At 37.3% G+C, this 21712-nt stretch overlaps 1 protein-coding gene across 2 annotated transcripts; it reads right to left on the reverse strand.

The window, feature by feature from the left end:
• Nucleotides 1-1228: 1228 nt before the first annotated feature.
• On the reverse strand, nt 1229-21702 carry dnai1.2 (dynein, axonemal, intermediate chain 1, paralog 2). Of its 2 annotated transcripts, XM_008409431.2 has the most exons (20): nt 21527-21700; nt 21361-21414; nt 20888-21019; nt 20350-20430; nt 19918-20041; nt 18515-18570; nt 18203-18358; nt 18008-18067; nt 17784-17909; nt 17549-17633; nt 17344-17461; nt 16954-16997; nt 16608-16855; nt 15960-16049; nt 15723-15810; nt 15514-15593; nt 13971-14119; nt 11070-11169; nt 4113-4295; nt 1229-1436 (listed from the first exon to the last, which is right to left on the reverse strand). In XM_008409431.2, the coding sequence occupies exons 1-20, from the start codon at nt 21539-21541 to the stop codon at nt 1341-1343; spliced, it is 2085 nt and encodes a 694-aa protein (XP_008407653.2). In that variant the 5' UTR covers nt 21542-21700; the 3' UTR covers nt 1229-1340. The 2 variants fall into 2 exon arrangements, with proteins under 2 accessions (XP_008407653.2, XP_081463434.1); XM_081607308.1 differs by lacking the exons at nt 1229-1436; nt 4113-4295 and adding an exon at nt 10072-10401 and having other exon boundaries at nt 21527-21702.
• Between the last annotated feature and the right edge of the window lie 10 nt (nt 21703-21712).

The raw sequence follows: 21712 nt of genomic DNA on the forward strand, positions 1-21712 counted from the left end.
CTTCCATTGATCATAATGGGCCGTGATCATATCCCAGAGTCCAATGTCTCTATGCCCAGCTTTCTAACCACACAGAGATTTATAAAGAAGCAGCAAAAAGCAAATGAGGTGGATTAGCAGTGCCTGAAAACAACCGATGGTGTTATCCAGGTCAGGACATGTTACTGTGGAGAATCATCACTGCTGCCCAGAGTAGCAGCAGTGAGGAGCAGCAGGACGTTGAGACCATCATGAGACTCATACATGTCATACAGCTACAGTCGTCAGTCAGAGGTCTCTGAAATTTAAGTAACAGCCAGAAGCAGCAGAATGAAGCAAAGCCTGTAAAATGCAAATAAAAAAACTGTGGAAAAGGAGCGAAAACTTTCGATCAATGCAAAAATCCCACTCAAGAAATTTCTAAGAAATTTGTACAGAAGAGCTAAAATGAGCTAAAAAGCTAAAGCTTTTTTTTTTTTTTAGGGTTGGAACAACTCTAATCCCAACCCAATTAAAGATTCCTATCAACTCTGAAATCTACTCAATCCAGTCTGTTTTGTTAAACAGTTTTAATATGTTTATTGTCAACAAATTACATGAAAACACATGCAGCACTTTCAGGTAAGACAGACTGAAGGATCAATTAAACAAATATCAAGAAAAACAACACATGACTCAAATCAGTTGAACTCTGCCTTTTTTTTGACATTTTCTGTATGAAACAAAAACATGTCTCAGCTTTTTATGGCAAAAAACAAACAAAAAAAAACCAAACAAACGCATCAGTGTCAATATTGCTTACATAACTTGTGAAGAGACAAGTAATAAAGAAGCACACAATAACATTTCCGACATGTCAATGTTTCCTCGGGGAGTTAAGGTTGCATGGACATTTGCAGGACTCTAAATGACTTACAACAAGGTTGTTTCCCAGACGCCTCAGATGCAAATCGGTCTTCTTATAGAGAACCACTATGCATCTGAAATCATGTCCAAACGAGACAGGAATCCTTTTGCAGAGCAGCAACAACTGTCCTCAGTTCCCAGAAAATCCAGGTGATACAACTGAACACAACATAACACTGTGACAAGCATTCATCTTACAACTTTCACTGAGGGTTCTTGTGTCTACTCAATATATCAAAAGTATAAAAAGAAAAAACTATATCAACAGCAAAAAAAAAAAAAAAAAAAAAAAAGAATTTGGGGCTCTCATTTCAATTTCATCAAGTAAGACTCTAAGAGAACATTTGATCAAATACACAGATTGCAACATGTTCATTTTATTTGCTGCAAACAGAAAAAAAACTCCACCATATGAGAAGCCACATTGGCTGAATTGAAGCGGAGTCGGTGTGACTTCAGTCTAGCTCTGGTTCTCTCAGCAGGGCGAGCAGCCTGTCCATCTTTAATATCTCTGCTTCTGAACCCTTGGGCAGCTCCTGGCCCTTCTTGCTCTACACACACAAAAAACAAACAAACAAACAAACAAAAAAGAAACAACAATTAAGTTCTTCTTCTTACCAAGAAGTAAAGGAAACCCAGTGGTGAACACAAAGTCAGAATGAAACAGCTCTGTGAAAAACTAAGATCCCACTGCACTGAACCCCACTGAAAACCTCCTGGTTATTCCACCAAATATTGATTTCTGAACTCTTCCTGAGTTAAAACATTAGTTTTGTTGTTTCTAAATGAATACTAACTTGTTTTCTTTGCATTATTTGAGGTCTGAGAGCACAGCATCTTTTCCCCTATTTTGACCATTTCTCATTTTCTGCAAATAAATACTAAACGTTTGCTTGCAGTTTCGGAGACATGTTGTCGATTATTCAACATGTGTTTATGTTACTCAAACATATACCTATAAAAAGTAAAAATCAGAGAACCTGATCATTTTAAGTGGCCTCTTGATTTTTTTTTTCCAGAGCTGTATATATATTAAAAATAAGGTTAAAATGTATTAAGTATAATATATTTTAGAAGGAATAATTTAATGATGTAATTATTATAATTGTATAACAGACCCCTTTCCATCTGAATTTTAAATCTGCTGCAAAGTTAGTTGCTTCTTTTGGGCAATGTTGCGAAACAAACAGTTACAGCTCAACTTCATTACCTTACTGTTGAAAGTGATCCCAGCACAAGACAATGTTTAGCAGGCCCGTTAAAGCTCTTTTACAATTAAAGGGTCCTGATCCTGAGCTGGACTTTGACTTAAGAAGACCAAAGCAGTCAAAGACGTTGAACAGGAATAATGTATTTTCTAAAGAGAGGAGCGTCTTTTCCGAACTTGATGCCTGCGTCGTTCCTGCTCATTTTCGGACATTTCTACAGAGATTCAGACAAATAACACTCACAGAATATCAATAGTTGCGCTACAATGCTGCTTTTGTTTTGGCTGTGCCACCAATAAAGTCACGCGGCTGAAGTAAAATGCATGTTGTTTTGAGTTACTAAGTTATTTCAGTGGACACGTGACGACATGCTCTAATCCCCCATAAAAACATCACAGACCTTCAGGCCAAGGCGGCTACATGCGCAAAACAACAGCATGAACCATAATGTGACAACGCAGCTGTGATCACAGTTCTCTATATTTTAAACTTACCGATACCGATAATTAGAACTCATTTCAGATTGAGTATTAAAAATGACAGGTTATAGTAAGAAATGAGCACAGTGCCAATTTTCAAACCTTAATGTCGGTCTGTGCTCACCATCTTGGTCTGGTCTGAAGACTATTTGCTAAATGTTTTTTTTGCGGCTGATGCTTGTTTTTTTGTTTTTTTTGCCACACTGGCCTTTAAAATGCTCTAAGCACCGTCAGTGATGCTCAACTGTGCAATTATATCACTAATGGACTTGTAAGGCGTAAAGTCAGAGATTGCAGGAGGAGAAGAACTGCATCTGTGCGTGCGCGCGGCGCGCGTTAAGTTGTGTTCATATAATTGTGTGGTTAAAACAGGATGTTTGGAGGAGTCTGCGTAATACAATGTGCAGTGGAGTGTGTTGTGAAAATGAATGCAATGAATGCTTCTCTCTAGTCATTAAAGTTCTGTCTGGTTTACACGCACTGATGCAAACAACACAAAGGAAAAGTGGAAGCGCGGCAGAGTTAACTGTTAATGGGCTCTGATTAAAGTGTTGTGACTCAGTGTGCCATTTGCTTTCCTCCTGTGTTCAGAAGGACTGATGTGATTACTTCTCAGCTTAAGAGAGGCTTCAGGGACTCATCTAGCAGAGGAAGATTAAAGTGGCACTTTGTTTCTCAGCCCAACTACATTTTGCTATGCTATTATACGCCGCTGACCAAATTGTTTTTTCTTTAACTTAGTCAAATTGGCATTCGTTCTGTAAACAAGAGAAATAGCGATTCAGATAACTGTGTAACGCGACGGGGAGATTATTCCATAGCGAGATTAAATCAGAATCGGGGTCAAGGCAGCGGCGGCTTTTATTGGTTTCCACGTCTGTTTAAGTGAACCCGTTTTGAGCAGCCTGTGGGATGGTCTGGTTTATCGGTTTGGCTTGTTAACAACTTTTCAGATTTGCCAATCATTGCTGTAGCTGATTGTTCTTGCCAGCACAGTCGATATAATTATGCAAGTTTGATTAACATCTTTTGCTCTGAGCGCCAACACAGCAGGTGAAATGAGACACAACTTCCTGCAAACATTTGTACGAGCAAAGACGATTTACTCTCTGTTCATGGCAGCAAGTAACACATTTTTAAGATAATTAAATTGGCAGGTGACGACATTATTTGCACACTTTCGACAACATTTGACAAAACCATTGCAATATTGATAACTTATGATTAATGTACTTTTTTTTTATCAGCATGCTACAAAAAGATTAAATTAGTAATTTGCTGAGCTGAATCAAGTTGTCGTCTTGGACTATATTAAATATACATAAAGAAATCCAGATTGTTTCCATATTTGATATTTGATAAAACTAATGTGTGCAGAAATTCCACAAGCAATGCAAAGCTAATATGAGTATCTTTTGCATTTTCCAATAGTAAATAATCATAAAAACCTATGTAGTGCTTTCCTGGATATGCAACCACACTGTTGCCATTGCACTGCTCAAGAGCGGTGGAGCAAATTAGATTTATTGATTTTACTCACCTTGGGCTTCTTGCGGAGGTTCGGGGAGAGCTTGAGGCTGGTCACAGTCCCCCGGTCATCCCCCACAATGATGATCGGATGGATGGGATTAAATTCAATGTGAGTCAGGATGGTCTTTTTGGCAACCACTATCTGATGGCAGATGCCTTCAAATTTGTTGATACTCAGGTCAAAGACGTGAACCTGAGAAAGATGAGTAGTTATAACGCTTGTTTCATATTTTTTTGCCTCATCAAATGTATTGGTATTTCGCGACAACAGTGTCTAAAAGAAAGATCTTAAAACACACAAAAACTTGTATTTTGCTGATGTGGCGACAAGAAGAGTACACTGCCTTTCAAAAATTGTTCTTCAGCAGGATTAGTCTGTATCTCCTTCCCGTTAATTCCTGACCAGCTTCCTTGTGCCTTGTGGTAATATATTCCCCTACCATGTATACCATTATACTTTTCATGTTATTACTGGTAGAAAATTTCAGAAACCACGCAACCTTTTCCTCCTACTTCAGAATTACCAACCACTTTTTCGTTAGTTGACGACATAAAAAGCCATTAAAACCACACGGAGCTTTGTTTTTGCGAACTGACAAAACCTATAAAAGTCCAAAGTGTCTGGGACTCGTAATTCTGAGTCTTAACTCTCCATGTTTGCGGGCATGTTGGGACTGTCATGATTTTTTCCAAGTTCCTAGACATTCATATCTACCGGACATCATGTCACAACTTTCATAATGTATCTTGATAATCTGATAACATCAAATGAATCTACTACAAAGCAGATCCTACCATTCTTTATCAGAAAGATTAACGTGCCTGTGCTGGTGAAGTTCCCACAGCACACAAGTGTTAACGCAAAGAATCCTCGTTTGTAACTAATCACCAGACTCCAACGAGGTCTGACTTTCTCTAGCCTCTTATCAGTGCAGCTATTAACAACAGTGGGTTTTTTTGACGTTCAAATCTAAAGACTAATGCAACATTAGTCATGAGTAATTGCAGTGCAATATGACTGCATTTGTAATTCACAAAGCCACTTGGAGCAGTCAATTTACTTCACTGAATTTATAATTACCTTGGCTCACATTAGCATAAAACTACAAATTAGAGGTCTTAAAATGCTCCCTCCCAAGAACCTTAAAGAGAAGCTTTGTGCCAGAGTCTTGTAGCTCTAGGAAAAGATAGATCTTTTTTTAGACTTGCTCAGTATGCAAAGACAATGAAGCACTGTATTTGTTTCTAACAAAGGAAATTCCTTGTTTATGCAACTACCACGCCATTATCCATCTTTCCCTGCTAATCCTTGCTGAATGGCGCCTATCTGCAGCTCTCATTAGTCGAGGGTGGAGAACACTCTGGACAGGTCACCTGCAACTTCGTGCGGCCATAAAGCTTAACTTCCTGCCTGCTTTTTTAATTTTATCTGGAGTAAGTTGCCAGCTGCTTAGAACCGTGCCAAGCAGCTCTTTGTCCGCAGTGCATTTTTTCTGTAATTCTCAGTAATTACACAGATGCATGAGCTACTGTGTAGCACATTATGAGGATTGCAGAAAGTAATTTTATTTGGACATTTGGCTACATTTATTTATTATGCTTTTTTTTACAGTCAGGAAAAGGCCTCAAATGACAACAACTCAGTCATGAGATACAAAAGTATCAACCAAATACATCTGTAGCCTGGAATCTCTTAATTTGAAGGGACGGCCATCCAGAACTAAATTTTAATTTAATTTATTGTTTAGGCTCCCCTTTCAAGAGGAGATAATCAAAAATGCCTCCCTTGATGGATCCAAGAACCAGACATGTCATGTAGCCAGTCCACACAAGAACAAATTCTTGTTCACTTAACTTTCAGAAGCCATCAAAGTTAAACCACACCAAGCCACATACTGCATCATCACTCTAGGTCACAGTGCTACCAAAAGTACGCTGTTGAGTAATATACAAGTACAACCTCATTATTCCAGCCAACACATCCAGTAACATGCGGTGGGAATAAAAACTACAGTCGACTAAAAGTCACTGAAATTCATAAATGAGGCCACAAGTCATTTCAAAACTTGTAACCTAAAGGTGAAATTTCTGTTTTACATTCCAGCTAATAAACAAACATACCTTTCACAATGGAAATGTAGAAAAATAACAATACTGCAGCAATTGGGTTACATACGTGTGTACACTTGTAAAAGTCTCCTTTAGCAAAAATGAATTCAGAATTCACTTTCTTTGGTTGGAGTCCATCAGAATCCTGCATTCTGACTGCAGGCAAGCAAAAGTGATATTTTCAATTTATCCAGTCCCATTTTTATAGGTAACAAAAGTCTGGTATTTTACCTGGTGGTGTAAACACTTGTTTGCGTCTACTGGATAACAGTTTTGGAACAACCTGAATTTTTGCCATAAATATTGAAAACATCCTACTGGAGTCTGGTACTATCAGAAAAAGCTCATGCTGAGATCACATCTGGTGCACTACAACTCGACAGAGTCAAACTGGAGTAAACAAACACTCTCAGAATCTGCAACACAGTCACAGAGTGCTGCATGGATGCAATACTTGGTAGGCTGGTGCATTTGAGAAGGAAGGGAAATGTTGAGTCACGGGAACTTATAATGCAATAGCATTATTCCACACGACTAATTGATTATTTTCCTTCTATGCTCCAGCCCTACACGTATAATAAAACAAATTACATCAATAAAATAAGAAATTAAAACATCAATTTTAAAATTAAATGTATCTATCTTATGCTCTGGTAAACTTCAGGTGGTGCATTTCTGTGGCCGCCACATGTTGCAAGGAGAATGCAGGCAAAAAAGAGGTGATTAAAAAGTGTCTATGGCTATTAAAACTGATAACACACCCAGATTCCTAAGATAATTCTGCTGTAGACTCTGACCTGTGATTACAACACGGTTATGCAGCGACAGAGAGACGACATACGTCGTGTGTATGTTTCTCGGCAGCTGAGTTGAGCTGAATGTTCTGTGTTGGTCGCTCGGGTTAAAACATCTGCGGGTCGACCATGTTTGGGATGAACGTGCTTGCGTTTTGTGTGCTCCTGTGTGCTACCGGCAGCTCAGCTCAAAACGGTAAAACAATTTTTTTTTTTTTACAATTAACTCGGAATCTTGACACATGAGTAAACGTTTCGTCCTCTTGAAGATTATTTTAGCACTGCTTGGAGATCTAGAATAAATTGTGCTGTGATAATTATCTTTCAAATAAAACATTTAATAAGTCAATTGGTGTAGATTATGAACTTTACTAAAAAGTAAAGTTGAGTAAAATATTCAGTTTTCTTCATTATTTTACAAATGGATTTATATGAATTTATCTCATCAGCTGCAAGATCAACGAAAAAGACTCTTCAGCCTTGGTTGATTGGTGTGTCAGCTGTCGTTGGCTTCCTTGTCCTTGTCTTTATTCTTGTGATTGGAAAAAAACTACTAAATATAAGAAGGTTTGTAAATCACAGTCAGTTTTTTCTCAAACGGTGATGGTGTTGCACTGTAATCTGTGTCTTTGAGATAAAAAAAAAATCATATCCTGATGTTAGAAGGATGTTTGTAAAGACAAGATTTTACAGAAAATTGAGATTGTTACCTCAATGCAAAGCGTTCTGAGGCTCTACCTCAGACGTGTGAAAGCGCTCTGGATCCAGATAGAGCAAATTGTTTCTGAAATGTCGAGACATTTAATCTGTGAAAATGTGAACATACACTGCTATCATTGAAACCTATTTTTTTTGGTTTTCTGCTTCTAATACATTTTCTATTTAACATATGTTTCAAATGTAACTGTTGAGCACTTTTCTTTCTGACTACCAAAAAGCCTAGAATCGTAATCATACTGTGGTAGAGTCCCTCGGCTCGTCAGTCCCTCGGCTGATTTATTTTATGTAATTTGCATTGTATAACCGACAATAATTAAGTACAAACTTTAATAACTAAGCAAAATGTAGTAAAGCTCGAATCTAATCTCACAAAGAGATAACGCTTTTTATTAATAGAGATATATGAGCGTGTTAAATTTTAACTTTAGCAACTTGTAGTGTAATCTTTCTTTTGCTGAAGTTTAAAGTGGCTCTCTGCATTAATGTATTGTATGATACTGCAGAATTCTAACTGGCTGGTTGATCAAAAAAGTCAATGTCTTTGATTAGATTGACCGCTTAACATTGCATCTTTTTTCTTGGTCTAGCATTATAATAATATTTTTGGGTGTTTTGACTCCATTAAAAATGCAGGTGAAAGTATCCAAGCAAGCAACCAATCAGTGCGTCCGTTGTTGTCTTGTGTTGCAGGGAGACAGAGGAGAAACGGGGCTATGAAAAGACCCTAAACCTGGATCTGAAAGTCTATGAAACCAATCTGTAGAAACTCATCTGCCTCTGGGGAGAAAACTACTGTACCTACACAGTGACCAGTCCATTAGTGGTGCACATTTTCAACAGAGAATATGGCTGAATTTAATTTATGCTATCATCCTATGTAATGAGGACACCTTATTACATTGGATGATAGCGTGACTTGGATTTGATAACTTTTTACAAGCTATGAAATCTGATTAAAACAGAAAGACTTTATAGACAGAGTATATAGTACAATTAAATCACAGATGTTCCTCTTAAGGTTGACAATTATGCGTACATGGAAAAAAAAAATCATAAGTCACCAAGAATGTAAACAAATATATAAAAAATATAATTACAATGTAGAGTTGGGTTGACATAATATTTTTAACTAACCTTTGATTGCTTACACTGCTATTTTCTTTGAGACAAAAGTGTTGCCATTTGGAAATAGTTTCATTTGGAAAATGACGAGTTGAAAAAGTTGAGTTCTTAGAGGTAGGGTCAAAGTGATCTGTACCCTTTGTAGGTTTAGGTAAGCATCTAAAGACTGGATGTGATACTAATGTTTTGATTGGTCTAGTCAAGCGTGCCCACTTGACTATGATAATGAAGTTTTGGAGGGATTTAGATTTTATGGCAAGGCGACGTTCTAACCTCAGTGACTTGGACCTTATAAAAAAGACGAATGGTTAAAAATGCAAAAAGATTGTCTCTAAGTATAAGTGTCAGTTTGTTGCAACACAAAGCAAGACTGGAGAAGGATATTAATTATTTTCAACTTGTCATTTTTGTTCAAATGTAAATTAAAACAGATTTTCTAAAAAAAAACCTTTGTACATTGTCTTGTCTTTTGGGGGTTTGCTCATCTAATTTCTAGGAAACTACAAAGACTGAAAAATATGTGTGACAGTCCATACAGAGAAGGTGGAGAGGACATCCATCAGAAAGAGTAAACACAGAGCTTGAAGACTAATCACCAGCAGAGATGACCAGACTTTCTCATTATGTCATCCAGACACTTTTCTAAACAGGCGGCTCAGATGGAGGATCAGGGACAGAGAGAATTTGTTTGCGCCACACAACTGTGTGTCATTCTTGCACCTCAGCCTCCAATCAATGCATTATCCTCATGAACACATGTGCACAAGCTCACGCAAACCCACACACTCACACCGTTGTTCCTCTGACATTTTGTGGCGTGGCAGAAGTAACTGAAGCCAGGTTGTCATTACTGGCGTGCATGCATCCAGGAGCACACAACTTAAATGAGTCATTCAAAGCTCTACTCGAGAGTTGCCACAGAAATCAATTAATGTTCTGCAACAAAACCGCTGTACTGAGGGAGAACATGGACGCCAGTCAATAAATGTGAGAGTTCTGTGTGTCTTATATCATTCCTTCTAATCTGAATGGAATAAAATAAAGTACTCAATCTTGATGAATTTGAGAAAATACAACTGAACACAGGGATCAACCTTCAATCCTGTGCTGCATGTCTTCCCCTTCTCTCCTCACATTTCTGCCCGTCAAACTACTAACTCCACAAACTTAAAAAACATAGCCATGTCAAATGGCTATTAAAACTTATGCTTTATTCATTCTTTTGCCACACCCCAAAGTCTACAACAAGGTGGAACTGCAACAAATTTTAAAGTAATCCTTCACAATTAAAGCTAACATAAAATATGAGATGGAGAGGTATGGTTGCAAAGATTCAACCAATTTGAAATGTTGCTCCAAAAAAACTCCTTGTCTAATAAATGAAAAAAGCATCTTGCTATTCTGGTTCATTTTCCGGTAAATTTCTACCGCATACACTAGAAATGCAGAGCGGTGACAACTGTCCCAAAAGCAGCCCCGGTTCCATGTCCCAGGTTGGTTGTGTGGTGTAACGAGTCCTCCTATGCTGCAGCTGGTGCCTGTGGTGACCAAATCCTGGCAGTTGAGAGGACATGATATAAACACACAAAGTATCACATAAGGTGTCTCTCAAATTACTCAGCTCTCATTTCCTCTTCACTTCACTTGGCGCACTGCACAGGAAACGTGTCAGACATAACAACCTTGACTTTTATGTAGTGTTGCGCAGACTGAGAGGACCAACAGATGGGGACAGCTTGAAGCCATACAGAAAAAATATGTGAAGATAAGCAACGCGACACCCGCTGAAATTACTTTTGCCTGGAATCAATGACTAGGAAGCTTCTTTGTTACATGAAATAAGAGTCTGAACCAACTCGATTTCCCGAGGCTACTTAACTTTGATTTGAGACTCATGCAATATATAAAGAAGATTAAAAAGTGAGCGGCAGATCGTAGATGGTATAGCTGTTTGGTGTTTCGCATGTTCAGTCAAATAAATGTCAAGTTATTGTACACAGCGGACACGTGTTGCCGCATCTGTGCAATCTCGGAGGCAAGCGCGCTTCAGGCTCTGATGAAGGTCGAAAACTGGTGACATGCTTCTTTTAAACACGGAATCGTCAGCTAGGAATGTTTTGTATGTTCTACATTCTAAAGGTAGAAAACGATTAGAAGTTCTGCTCATTTTACCGTGCTGCATTTTGAAAAAGGAAAAAGAGAGACCTGAAAAAGGCCCTTACCTTTCTGTCTATTGTCACGGCCGCGAATATAGTGGAGGAGTAAGGAGCCCAGCAAACATCTCCAACGGGGGCACTGAGGTCGAAGGTGAACATTGGAGTGCTGAAACAATTACAAAAGGAAAGCTAAAGGAAAACACAGGCAAAGTTGCTCATCTTAAACATACAGAGACGCATTTTATTTTCTGAGAAGTGACACATTTGACAATCTTTTTGGGAACGCACTCAGGAGCAAGTCTAACGCCAAGTGGAAACGGAGGCCCTGCCACATGACCAAATTCTTGTTCCAGAATCCAGAAACATGTATAAAAGAGTGAAGGACTTACATTTCATTTGCACATCCAGGTCAGTGTGCTATGTTTGAATCTATTGAAAATTCAAAGCTTAAAAGCTTGGAACATATCTGACCAGAATAAAAAAAAAAAAATTAATATTATTAAAATATATTTTTTTAGCTATTTTTTGACTGTTTTTTGACTCATGTCTAAGTCTGTCGCAACAGGCAATAAATCAATTAATCAATGGTCAATATCTTTGAGGGGCAATTTTGTTTTCAGAGACACGAGACACTATTTCAAAATGTTAAAAATCACACTTTGAAATAGCTTCATGTAAAGATACAAAACTTTGAATTTCTGAATTCAAACAAGGAGTTCATATTTCATTTTATTTATAGTTTTGGCTTTGTGTGGTTTTTATGTCCCTTTTTTATTGCTTTTGGTTGTGTTTTTTTTTTTGTATTTAAAATATCATTCAGTTTTCGGTGTTTGCTGATGCCATTAATAAATAACTTGAAAATGGTCTCCAAACATCATTTTTTCTATCACAACAATTTATGGAACAATTTATCATCCAGCAAAATTTGTCAGTGTGACAGGACTATGTATGATACAGTTACCACCACACTAACATGCACAGTGCCACTTAAAGTATTGTTACTCCTTCAACCTTCTCACGTTTCGTGAGTGCAAAAGGTAGTGCATACTGTAGCTGCAGAAGGTTATGCTCTCAACCTTCCACACGACTTCACCCTTGACCTGTTTACAGCGTTCCTTTGTCTTCATAATGCTGTTTAGCATTCTCTAAGAAACTTCTGAGACCTTCACAGAACAGCTTTACTTGTATTAGAAATAAACGGGACACAGCTTAACTCTATTTATAAATTAAGTGGCTTCTGGAAAAAAAGACCCCCCAACATATTTCCTAGTCTTTCCTCTGCGCCATCAGGTGGAATTTTTTATTGAAAGCTAAAATACCCCCTCAAAAAAGCTATTTATGTTATTTAAAACTACCTTATGTTTGTGTGTGAGGAATTCAGGACAAACTAACTAAAGTCTAATCTCTCCGCCGTATAAAGCAGAAACCTACTCATATATAGCTGTCAGAAAATGGAGACATTTTCAGTATTCCTGTTGTTTTTTCTCTGCACAAGGCAAATGCATATGGATCACTTACCTACTGATTGTAATCATAATATATTCTTCTTTCACTAATTTTGGAAGACGCGTTGTTTTAACTCTTGTGGCCTAGAAACACATTATTTTTGCATTGAAGCCTAATCGTCAAGGAAATCCACATTCATTCCTTCATTCATTTATTTATAAGGTCTGGCAGTATTTAATTCCACAGTGAGCTGAGAAGTGAAAGCGTTTGAATTCAGAAATCTTAAGTTTTGTATTTTTAGGATGTTAACGGTCACACTTTGAAATAGTGTCTCTCATGATGAGCAAATGATTACTATCATTATTCAGTCAAGTTGCTTGTGCAGTCAAAATGTGGGAGGATGTGTGGGTTAATCAAATGAGCCAAGAAAATTATGTTTGATCCACGATGAGTCTAAGAAGCTCATAAAGACTTAACACACTGCAAAACCATGGAAAGATCAGAGGAATTACTATTGCGTTTCACTGAGTGTGTCTTTTAATGGCTTGCTAACAAACCATTAAAAATGTTGCTAAGGTTATTGTTATAGCATTATTTAGCACATTTTTAAAACTAACAAGAACACATTTTTGTGTGATTCTTTTATTGGCAAAATGAAAAGAAGACTTATAAAATATATGCAATTTTATATTCTTCAACTAATCAAAATGACAATAAAAACAAGTTTGTCCGTTGGACGTTAAATGGATGCGATGTTGACATCAATCAACTCCTTTCAACCCAACCCTGAGTTTCAAAGAAAGACTGTAACACAAGTCATTATAGCAGTCATGTTGCTTCCCAGAGCTTTCAATCTCCTGTGAAAACGAACCTCTTCCAACGAACACGAATACTTCACAGAACAACACGTACACACAGTCTTTCAACAGGTTCAGCGCTGCCTATTTTATTCAATGGAAAGTTCAGCTAAGCCAGCAGACACAGATGGAACGCTGGCGCTTGTGTTGGTGGGCATGTGTCTTAGCACCACATAAACAACAGTGTCACAGACAAGTGTTGATATATGTGTTGATAAATGGCATCTGTGATAGTCTGGTGATTAGCCAAGTGGAAAAGCTCGCTAACTGTCCAGTTGATTGCTGCAGCAGGCTTCAGCCCCGGTAATCCCGGAATGGTAGGATTAAAAGGAAGTAGGGTACGAAGAACTGAATAGTTATTTAAATTAGATTTAAAGTTAAATGAGGTGAGGTGAAAGTTTTAGGGGAGATTATACTTTTTGAGCACAATGTTATACTTTATAGCATAATCAAGTAACTATATTAACGTCAGTTGTTATAAAAATGTTGTACGTATCAAACATGACTTAAGAGAATTTGACTTCACAGTTTGATTCCTTGAAATACAGTTCCTCCTGATGTTCATTTGACTGTTATGTGTTCAGCTGGCTGATTAGGGTACAGTTTATTATTTTATGGTTAATAGCTGTAAGAAAAGTCTAATATCTCAATTTCTATTTCTTACTTGATGGTGTGGTCCCAGATCTTGATATTCCAGTCCGAACTGCAAGAAATAAAAATTCTGGGATGGAAGTGGTTCCACTTAACAGTGTCCACTGGCATACGATGGGCATCATATGTCTCCAGGAACTGACTGGAGTAAGTCTTGGAGCACTAGGGAATAAAAGGAAAAAAGCTGATTATTACCCACAATTCAAAGTGAAAAGAAGTCAATATTCTCAAGATGTTTGATAAGTTACTCAACTCATTCGGTGTCTGCATATTAGATCTTAATTAAATGAGGCTTAAAACATCTACAACATTAACAAAATGACTTTTATGGAAATGTCTTCATTCAAATGTTACCAAATCAAGATATGGCATATAGATAGACTCGAAGGAAAACAGAGTTCAACTAGAATTTTACATTTTACTTTAGTTTATTAATTTTTTTAATTCTTATTTTCTAGAATCCTCTACAGGATGTGTCACATTACAATAAGAAAGAGTATTGAAATGATTTATAATTCTTTTTTACTTAACAAATTTGTGGTATTTCATCAGGGATATGTGAACCTTATTTGTTATTCTGTGCGGACAACTGTATAATGATTTTCCTGTTATTTATTATTGCGTATATGCTTCCACTGTGGCGTTAGCTGAAAGTGATTTGGTAAAAAATGTTGCTGCACTGAAACTTAAAGTGAAATATATACCTGACAGCTTTATTCCAAATTTGATTTAGGGATTGTGAAAGCAACAAAATAGAAGAGCTAGATTGCAGGGATAAATTAACAAGACAATCTTAGGTAACTTGATAGGTCGTGGACACAGCTGCTGCATTTTCAAACCCAGTCAAAATGACTGCTGTCCTGCAGCTCTGCGAAAGATTGTTAATCTGTCCTCTCTTAGCTGTCCGTGCCAATGTGACAGAAGGAGGATCTAATTTCACACATATCGGGGAAGTGTCTGTCAACAAGTTAGCAAGAAGAGCCGAGTGCAGCAAAGGTGGTCCTGAATCTTTTTTGCTTTCTTAGTAGAACTGTAAGGTATCAAACATCTTTTAAATGTGTGTTTTATAGCGTCTGAGTTTAAATGAATTTCTGTACAACATTTTAAGATGCAGCCCACTGACACAAATACCAAAAGGTTAAAGTGGGTCAAGTATGGCATGTTTCATTTTGTCACTCATCTCCAAGGACTACTGTTAACAGGAGTTAATTAAAAATAATATTTCGAGTTAGAGTTTAGCGTTAATGATTCTACAACCATAACACACGTGTAGCACTTTGGATAAATACTGCCCACCCCTGGCTTTGTGACATTTAGAGAATGATGCTTTATTCTCATTTAAAATAAATTCACTTTCATTCATGTTTTACACATAAACTTCTTTTTGGCTTGAGAATAAATTCAGATAGCCTTATTACTGTATGTCAAATTAAGATGTGACTTCTTTGTTTTCCCTGGAGGTCTGCCTGTCGAAGTGGATCACATCAACAACATTCTTAATGTAATTTTAGAAGTGTCATTCAGCCACATCAGCTCTTGAAATCCTTCACACATACCTTATATATTTTCCCCTCTTCTGTGCCAACTAAGAACAGATAATCAATCTGTTTGTGGAAGTCGAGCGATGTACCATGAGCTGCACATAAGAGGCATAAAAATATACACTGTCACAGATGTCAGTCTCATTTAATAAACTAATTTTATAAATCAAAGTGAAAACACTGTCATAGAGAGACTCTCATAAAGGTTTGTGAGGGAGTCTTACAGACGGCAGTCAGCTGTGAATCCTCTGACCCATCAGATGGAGCACCTTTCACAGTCAGTCTGATAATGTCCGAGGACATTAGCTCATTCTGCAATCATACAAATATACAGTTAGAAAGCAATTTACAGATACAAAACACATTAATTCATGATCGCAAAATGCAAGAAATACATTTAAGCAAGAAATAACCATTCAAATAACCAAGTTGCATTTGCAGGATGTACTGACTGTACAAACCTTGACGAGTGTCCAGGTCACGACTCTGCCGTCAGATGACACCGAACAAAACATGTGGTTGTTGTCCATGTCATCGTTTTGCCAGCGCACCTGAATACAAGATGTCTGTGTGAAAAGACTAAACACATAAACAGACTGAAGGTTTTGGATTATCTTCATCATTCAAGCTGACAAAAATATGTCTCTATTCAAATGTATCCCAAACCTAAATAACTATACAAAGTTTCCCCAAGAAAGCTTGCAAAGCCCAGTGATTGGGTGCTAGGGTAGTCATTCATTCAACGGCCCGTCGTGTTTTTGAATTGAAAAGTGTTTAAAGTTGACAGGAAATTTGAAAATATCACTTCATAATTATGTGTTATTGAAAGTTTGGGAGATTAATACCTGAACACTAACTGTAAAGCCTGAAAAAATGCAAAAATTTTAAAAAGACTTAAAAAAAAAAAAAAGCAATGCTTAGCCTGGTGGGGCGCTAGGCTTAAAATACACTGGGAAATCCTGACTATAATAATACCACTAATTTTTTGAAACTAAATTTCTTTTTTTTTTTAAATCTACTGAAAAACTAACCTGAGCATGAAAAAGCAAGCTGAGTACTTCAAAATTTAACTGAACACACAAACAGTGAACTCCCCAACCTAAAGTCACCTGCCAGACAGGATCTGTGTGCTTTCCGGTGCTTGCGGTACTCGTATAAACAGGGTCCTGTGTTCGCTCCTTCAAGTTGTAAACAGCCACACAGCCATCGTAGAAACCCACTGCCACCAAATACGAGAGTTCTGGATGGATGTCCAGGCAAAGGATCCCAGAGGCCGAGGGGTAGATGTGCTCCGGATAAGCCGAGTTCTTCAATGAGAAGAAGAGCAGCATGCCACCCGCCTGTTTACCAAAGTCATCTGGCCACAACAGAGACAAAACCAAGACAATTTGGAAAGGATCAGTTTTTAAAAATGATTCAATAAAAGATGTTATTACAACTTCAGTTAGTACTCACATGATCCCAATCCCACAGCAAACAGGTCCTGGTATTTGTTATTCCTATCGAATAATAATCAGTTATCAGTCATCCTTCTCTTTTGTGACAGTAATGACATACAAAACAGAAAATGTATTAATCGTCCTCTTTACTAAGCCCCCCTGGCATACATGAATAAAATCCAGACTTCAAATGAAATGAAAATACTACAGCACGACTGCACCATATCAGAGGTGGGCATCCACTAAATTAACAAAACATTAATCAGAAAAGCAGCCCAAAGACTCAAGGTGGCTCAGGAGAAGTTGCATACCGGCAAAATGTGATATAGTTCACAGGGAATCGGAACTTTACAAGTCCCCCCATTATTCAGATTTTACGTTTCACAGATTTGATAAATCAACACACCAGCAGAGGGCAGTGACAGACAAATGCCTGGCTTTTTCATACTGAAACGTCCACAAAGGCAGAAGAGTTCCCTCCTGGTCTCTGTACTCATCTGAGGCATCCTCAAAGTACTTAAAATCTGAAGGTTACAAAAGGAATGCAGTTAGAGAACAACACAGAGCAACATGTGTTGTTAAAAATGTGTTTTACATATAAACGATCATGCCTTGTGCTATGTCATCCATCGTATTTTGGATGACTATTCGTTCAATGATCTTGACTACCTCGCCCACGTGAGCGACATCCTCACGCTGTAATAGAAACACAGCAAAGTTTTGGGGTCTCCGGAAATACTATTTTTGATTGAAATACTATTTCAACCAATTAGGGCACAATTTAACTGTATATATTGAATATACACAATGATACATTTAAGGAAGGAAAGCTTAAAAAAACTTTACCCCACTGTCCATCAACGAATTTTTCTTGACGTCAAAATCATCTTTTTTCTCTACTACGCTTTTTCTTTTCTTTTCAATTGAGTCTTGCGTCTGCAGTTTCCTCAAGTATGAGTCGTAGATCTCCCACTGCAAGCAATCAGTTATTAAAGTCATCCAATCATTTTTTCCCACAAAGAGAAAATAAGTCCACTCACAACACACCAGAACACAAGTGTGCAACGTACCTGATTAGCAGAGCCAGAAAAGGTGATGCGGGGAGGAGGTTCAGTCTGGCAGCTTCTTTCCTGAGGAAAAAGAAAAACCTCTTTAGTACATCAATACATAAGCAACGACAAAGTGTGTTAATACCAGTATTGTAGTGCTTACTTTGTAAACATTGCATATGTTAACTACACACAGTAGTTACTGCTTTTTCATACCCTTGAAGGATTATTGCGAGTCTGTCCTGCCCTTTCACTGAAGTTGAATTGATTTGTAATTTTTGCCTCCCTCTTGCGACGTTTTGAGGGAGCTCTACGTGGTTTGTCCTCATCTCCAGTTTCTTCACTATCGCCTCCATCCTCCACAGGTGTAGTCTATTGTGGAAAATCAGCAGACGGAGGTTGAAGTTCAATCTACACAATTCAAACTTAAGTATTTACTCAAGTATTTACAGTATTTTTAATTTTTTTTCAACAATGTCTTAAATCTTTTTTAAGTGCCTATATACAGATTTTTTTTCTTATTTTTACCGGAGTTTCAGCGTGATCCTCATGTGATTCTACTTTACACTCCACTGGTACAACCCCTAGGCAAATATGACACATTTATTCAAAAATTTAGAGTTCATAAAGCAAACAAAATAAACTGTACATTGTGTAATTATGCAAACTGTTTGTTAGCTTAATAGTGGCATCTAGTGGCTTCAAATATTCACTACACCAGGGAAAAAAAACATAAGCTACAAAAACTCTCTTAAAGTTAAAAACACCTTATCATTCTTAAAAGGACACACATTGTTAACCCCAGACAAGCCAAAAGTCTTCCAAAAACAACACATAATCTCTAGTTTTTTAAAGGAGATCAATTTAACACTTTTTTGGGGGCACAGGGGGCTTGTACATTGACTGAAATACCCAATTCATTTTCCAATTTTAAATTGTTTTTTTTTTCTCCCTTTCGACCCTTAAAAGGAAATTATAAAAAACAGAAAATATTTTCAAAAACTCACATCTATTTCAATCATCCCTTCTGGGAGTTGACCGGATGCAAAACGTCTTGTATTCAAATGAGAAAATAGGCCCTGGGCGGACTGACATCGGTCTGAACTACGAAAACCCAAGGAATGAAATGGTGTCAATAAATCCAGATTTTCCAAAAATTAAATTTTCGCAATGGGCAAATACGATTTATCGATAAAAAATTCATTTATCGCTCAGCTATAGAACAACCCAAATCTGTGGTATAAGAACCCACCATGACTGCCACAGAGAGGCACTCAATGTTTGTTTTGTTGGTTTATACAGTGCATGTCCTTTATGAGTATAAAATGCCTGCAGATAGAGGCATTAAATAAATCAACAACTGCCCAAACATTATTCAAGCATTTTTCCGTGTTATAATTTAGCTGTTGTTAGCTGGAGATAGGCACCAGCAACCCTCCCGACCCCACTAAGGGACAAGGGTGTAAGAAAATGGATGGATGGATGGATGGATGGATGGATGGATGGATGGATGGACGGACGGACGGACGGACGGACGGACGGAGGGACGGACGGACGGACGGACGGGGCTTGCAATAGAGTGCTTTTAAATCGCCAGGTATGGTTTGCTAACTCCTAAAGCTACCAATCTCACACAAGATTTTTCTTGATCTCTTGTTATTCATATAATTAACTGATATATTAAAAACATTATCACTACTTTTATCTTGGGTGGTTATTCTGTTGTGCATTGATGACTCACTTCTATATTCCTTAACTAAAATGATCACTCAAGACTTTTTTTTCTTTCATGTTCTTTGCCACTTTTCAGATAGGGGGTGAAGTACAATAAAAGCCTGGACATCATTAAACAGAAAAAGCTGAATTTCTTTTTTTTATATGTCTTTTAACTGGCCAGATCAAAACTCCAGGATTCTTTATAGCTGTCATACCTGGAGGTAGCTGAAAGATGGAAAGTCTTCGAGCTTCATCAGAGTCTTTATGCAGTAGGTTCCCCTCCAAAGCAAAGTGGACAGCCAAGTGATCCACAGTAGTCACTGGCTTATAGAAACGTTCCTAAAATAGACGAATAAAAATTATGAATATTAGTAAAATAAATGAATTTCAATAGAACTAAGTGATTTCCCCAAAATACCTTAATTATCTGCTCAGAAGACATTAAATAAGTAAATATCACAGTAAAGACTTTTTGGCAAAATACCGATTTAATTTTAATGCCTTTATAAAGAGCCAACAAGCAGAATTGTTTTCATACAATGCTCTTAAAATGCCTTACTTGGATTCACAGTGGCTATAATTTTGCAACAATGGTAGCATGTACATTATATTATGTAATTTTATGTGCTGAGTTATGACTTCCCTACCTTGAAGCTGTAGCGAACAAGATTTTTTGGAGCATGTGGGTTGTTTGCATTTAGAACTCTTGTAATTTCCTCTTTCAGCTCCTATGTAAATCAGATTAAAAAAAAAACACAATTGCATGTATGTAATATAAAATAAATATCCCCCAGGGCAGATAATTTGATAAGTCAGAAGGTCAGAGAGAGAGAGAGACATTTCCGCATGACAATATCATCCATTTCTTGTACAGACACCAGTTACAAGATCCACAACAGTGAGTCAAAACAGCAAAAACTACATTTCGTTTTAGTATATTACCAAGCTACTAAAACCTAAAATGACACACAATGAAAGATATAAGACTTGTCCAAATTGAATTAGAAAATAAATATAGATAAGGAATGGTTAGAATGATCCCAAATAGAGATCACAAGATACCACAAAGTATACATGAGAGTTTAATTTATTTAATTCTATGAGATCTGTCTCTGTCTTAAGTAGGACCTGTGTCTTGTCTACAGGTCTGTTTTTATCATTCATCCAGTTATATTCTTCTCTTACAGCCTCTGAGAGGTCCAGTTGATGATGATGCTGATGATGGTGGTGATGATGATGATGATGATGGCAATCCGCAGTGGATTTCAAATGGAAGTCGTCCAAGCCATCAGTCCCATCCCATGCGTCATCCTCATCCTAGAATGTCAAGCAAATAATAGATCTATGTCTTTAGAAAACATGAAATTATATTTTGGTGTACAAATGGATTGCAAAAGTAATCATATTCCTCGGACTATTCAATAGTTTGTCATGGTTCAACAGTAAATTTCAGGCCTCCCACTTTACAATCATGCCCCAGGTTTTGTTGATCTACACATACATATACTGCAGTTCGTGGCAAGTGACAAAAAGTTTAAATTTAAAGGCTGTGAAAACAAGACACTTTCATGATAAATAAATCATTTATTTATCCAAATGAATATTTAGACTTACTCGCTTTTAGTTGTCTACTTCGAATATTTGGGAGATAAACGCACCTTTGATAGTCCTTTAGATAACTTCAGACCGGGTAATTTGTGAACAGTGGAAGCCTGTTTGAAAACAAATCAAGACGAGAGTAAAAATGTAAAGTTAACGAGTACGTGTAATGTCTTGCGATTTTGCTAGTAGCAGCTAGACTAAGTAAGATTTGGCAACAATTACCCTTCTACCAGCCATATTCACGGGAATTGAGGTAGGACCCCGGTTCTAAAAACTTGAGAAAATATGTCTATGTCTGTTTTTTTGTCAATAAAAATCAGACAAACTCTTCAAACGGTCACAAGCAAAAGGAGAACGCACTTAAAGAACGCTGCCTGGCTCCTGTGTACTGGTTACCATGACAACCGC

Source organism: Poecilia reticulata, chromosome 5, assembly GCF_904066995.2.
Source record: "Poecilia reticulata chromosome 5, P_reticulata-male-v2, whole genome shotgun sequence".
NCBI lineage: Eukaryota > Metazoa > Chordata > Actinopteri > Cyprinodontiformes > Poeciliidae > Poecilia > Poecilia reticulata.

Excerpts from the sequence above, each read along its gene's own strand:
- dnai1.2 (XM_081607308.1), bottom strand. Across the intron at positions 20,042-20,349 it reads TTGTTCGCTACAGCTTCAAG|GAACGTTTCTATAAGCCAGT; the intron begins GTAGGGAAGTCA and ends CGTCTATTTTAG. Across the intron at positions 18,359-18,514 it reads AGGATCACGCTGAAACTCCG|ACTACACCTGTGGAGGATGG; the intron begins GTAAAAATAAGA and ends TTTCCACAATAG.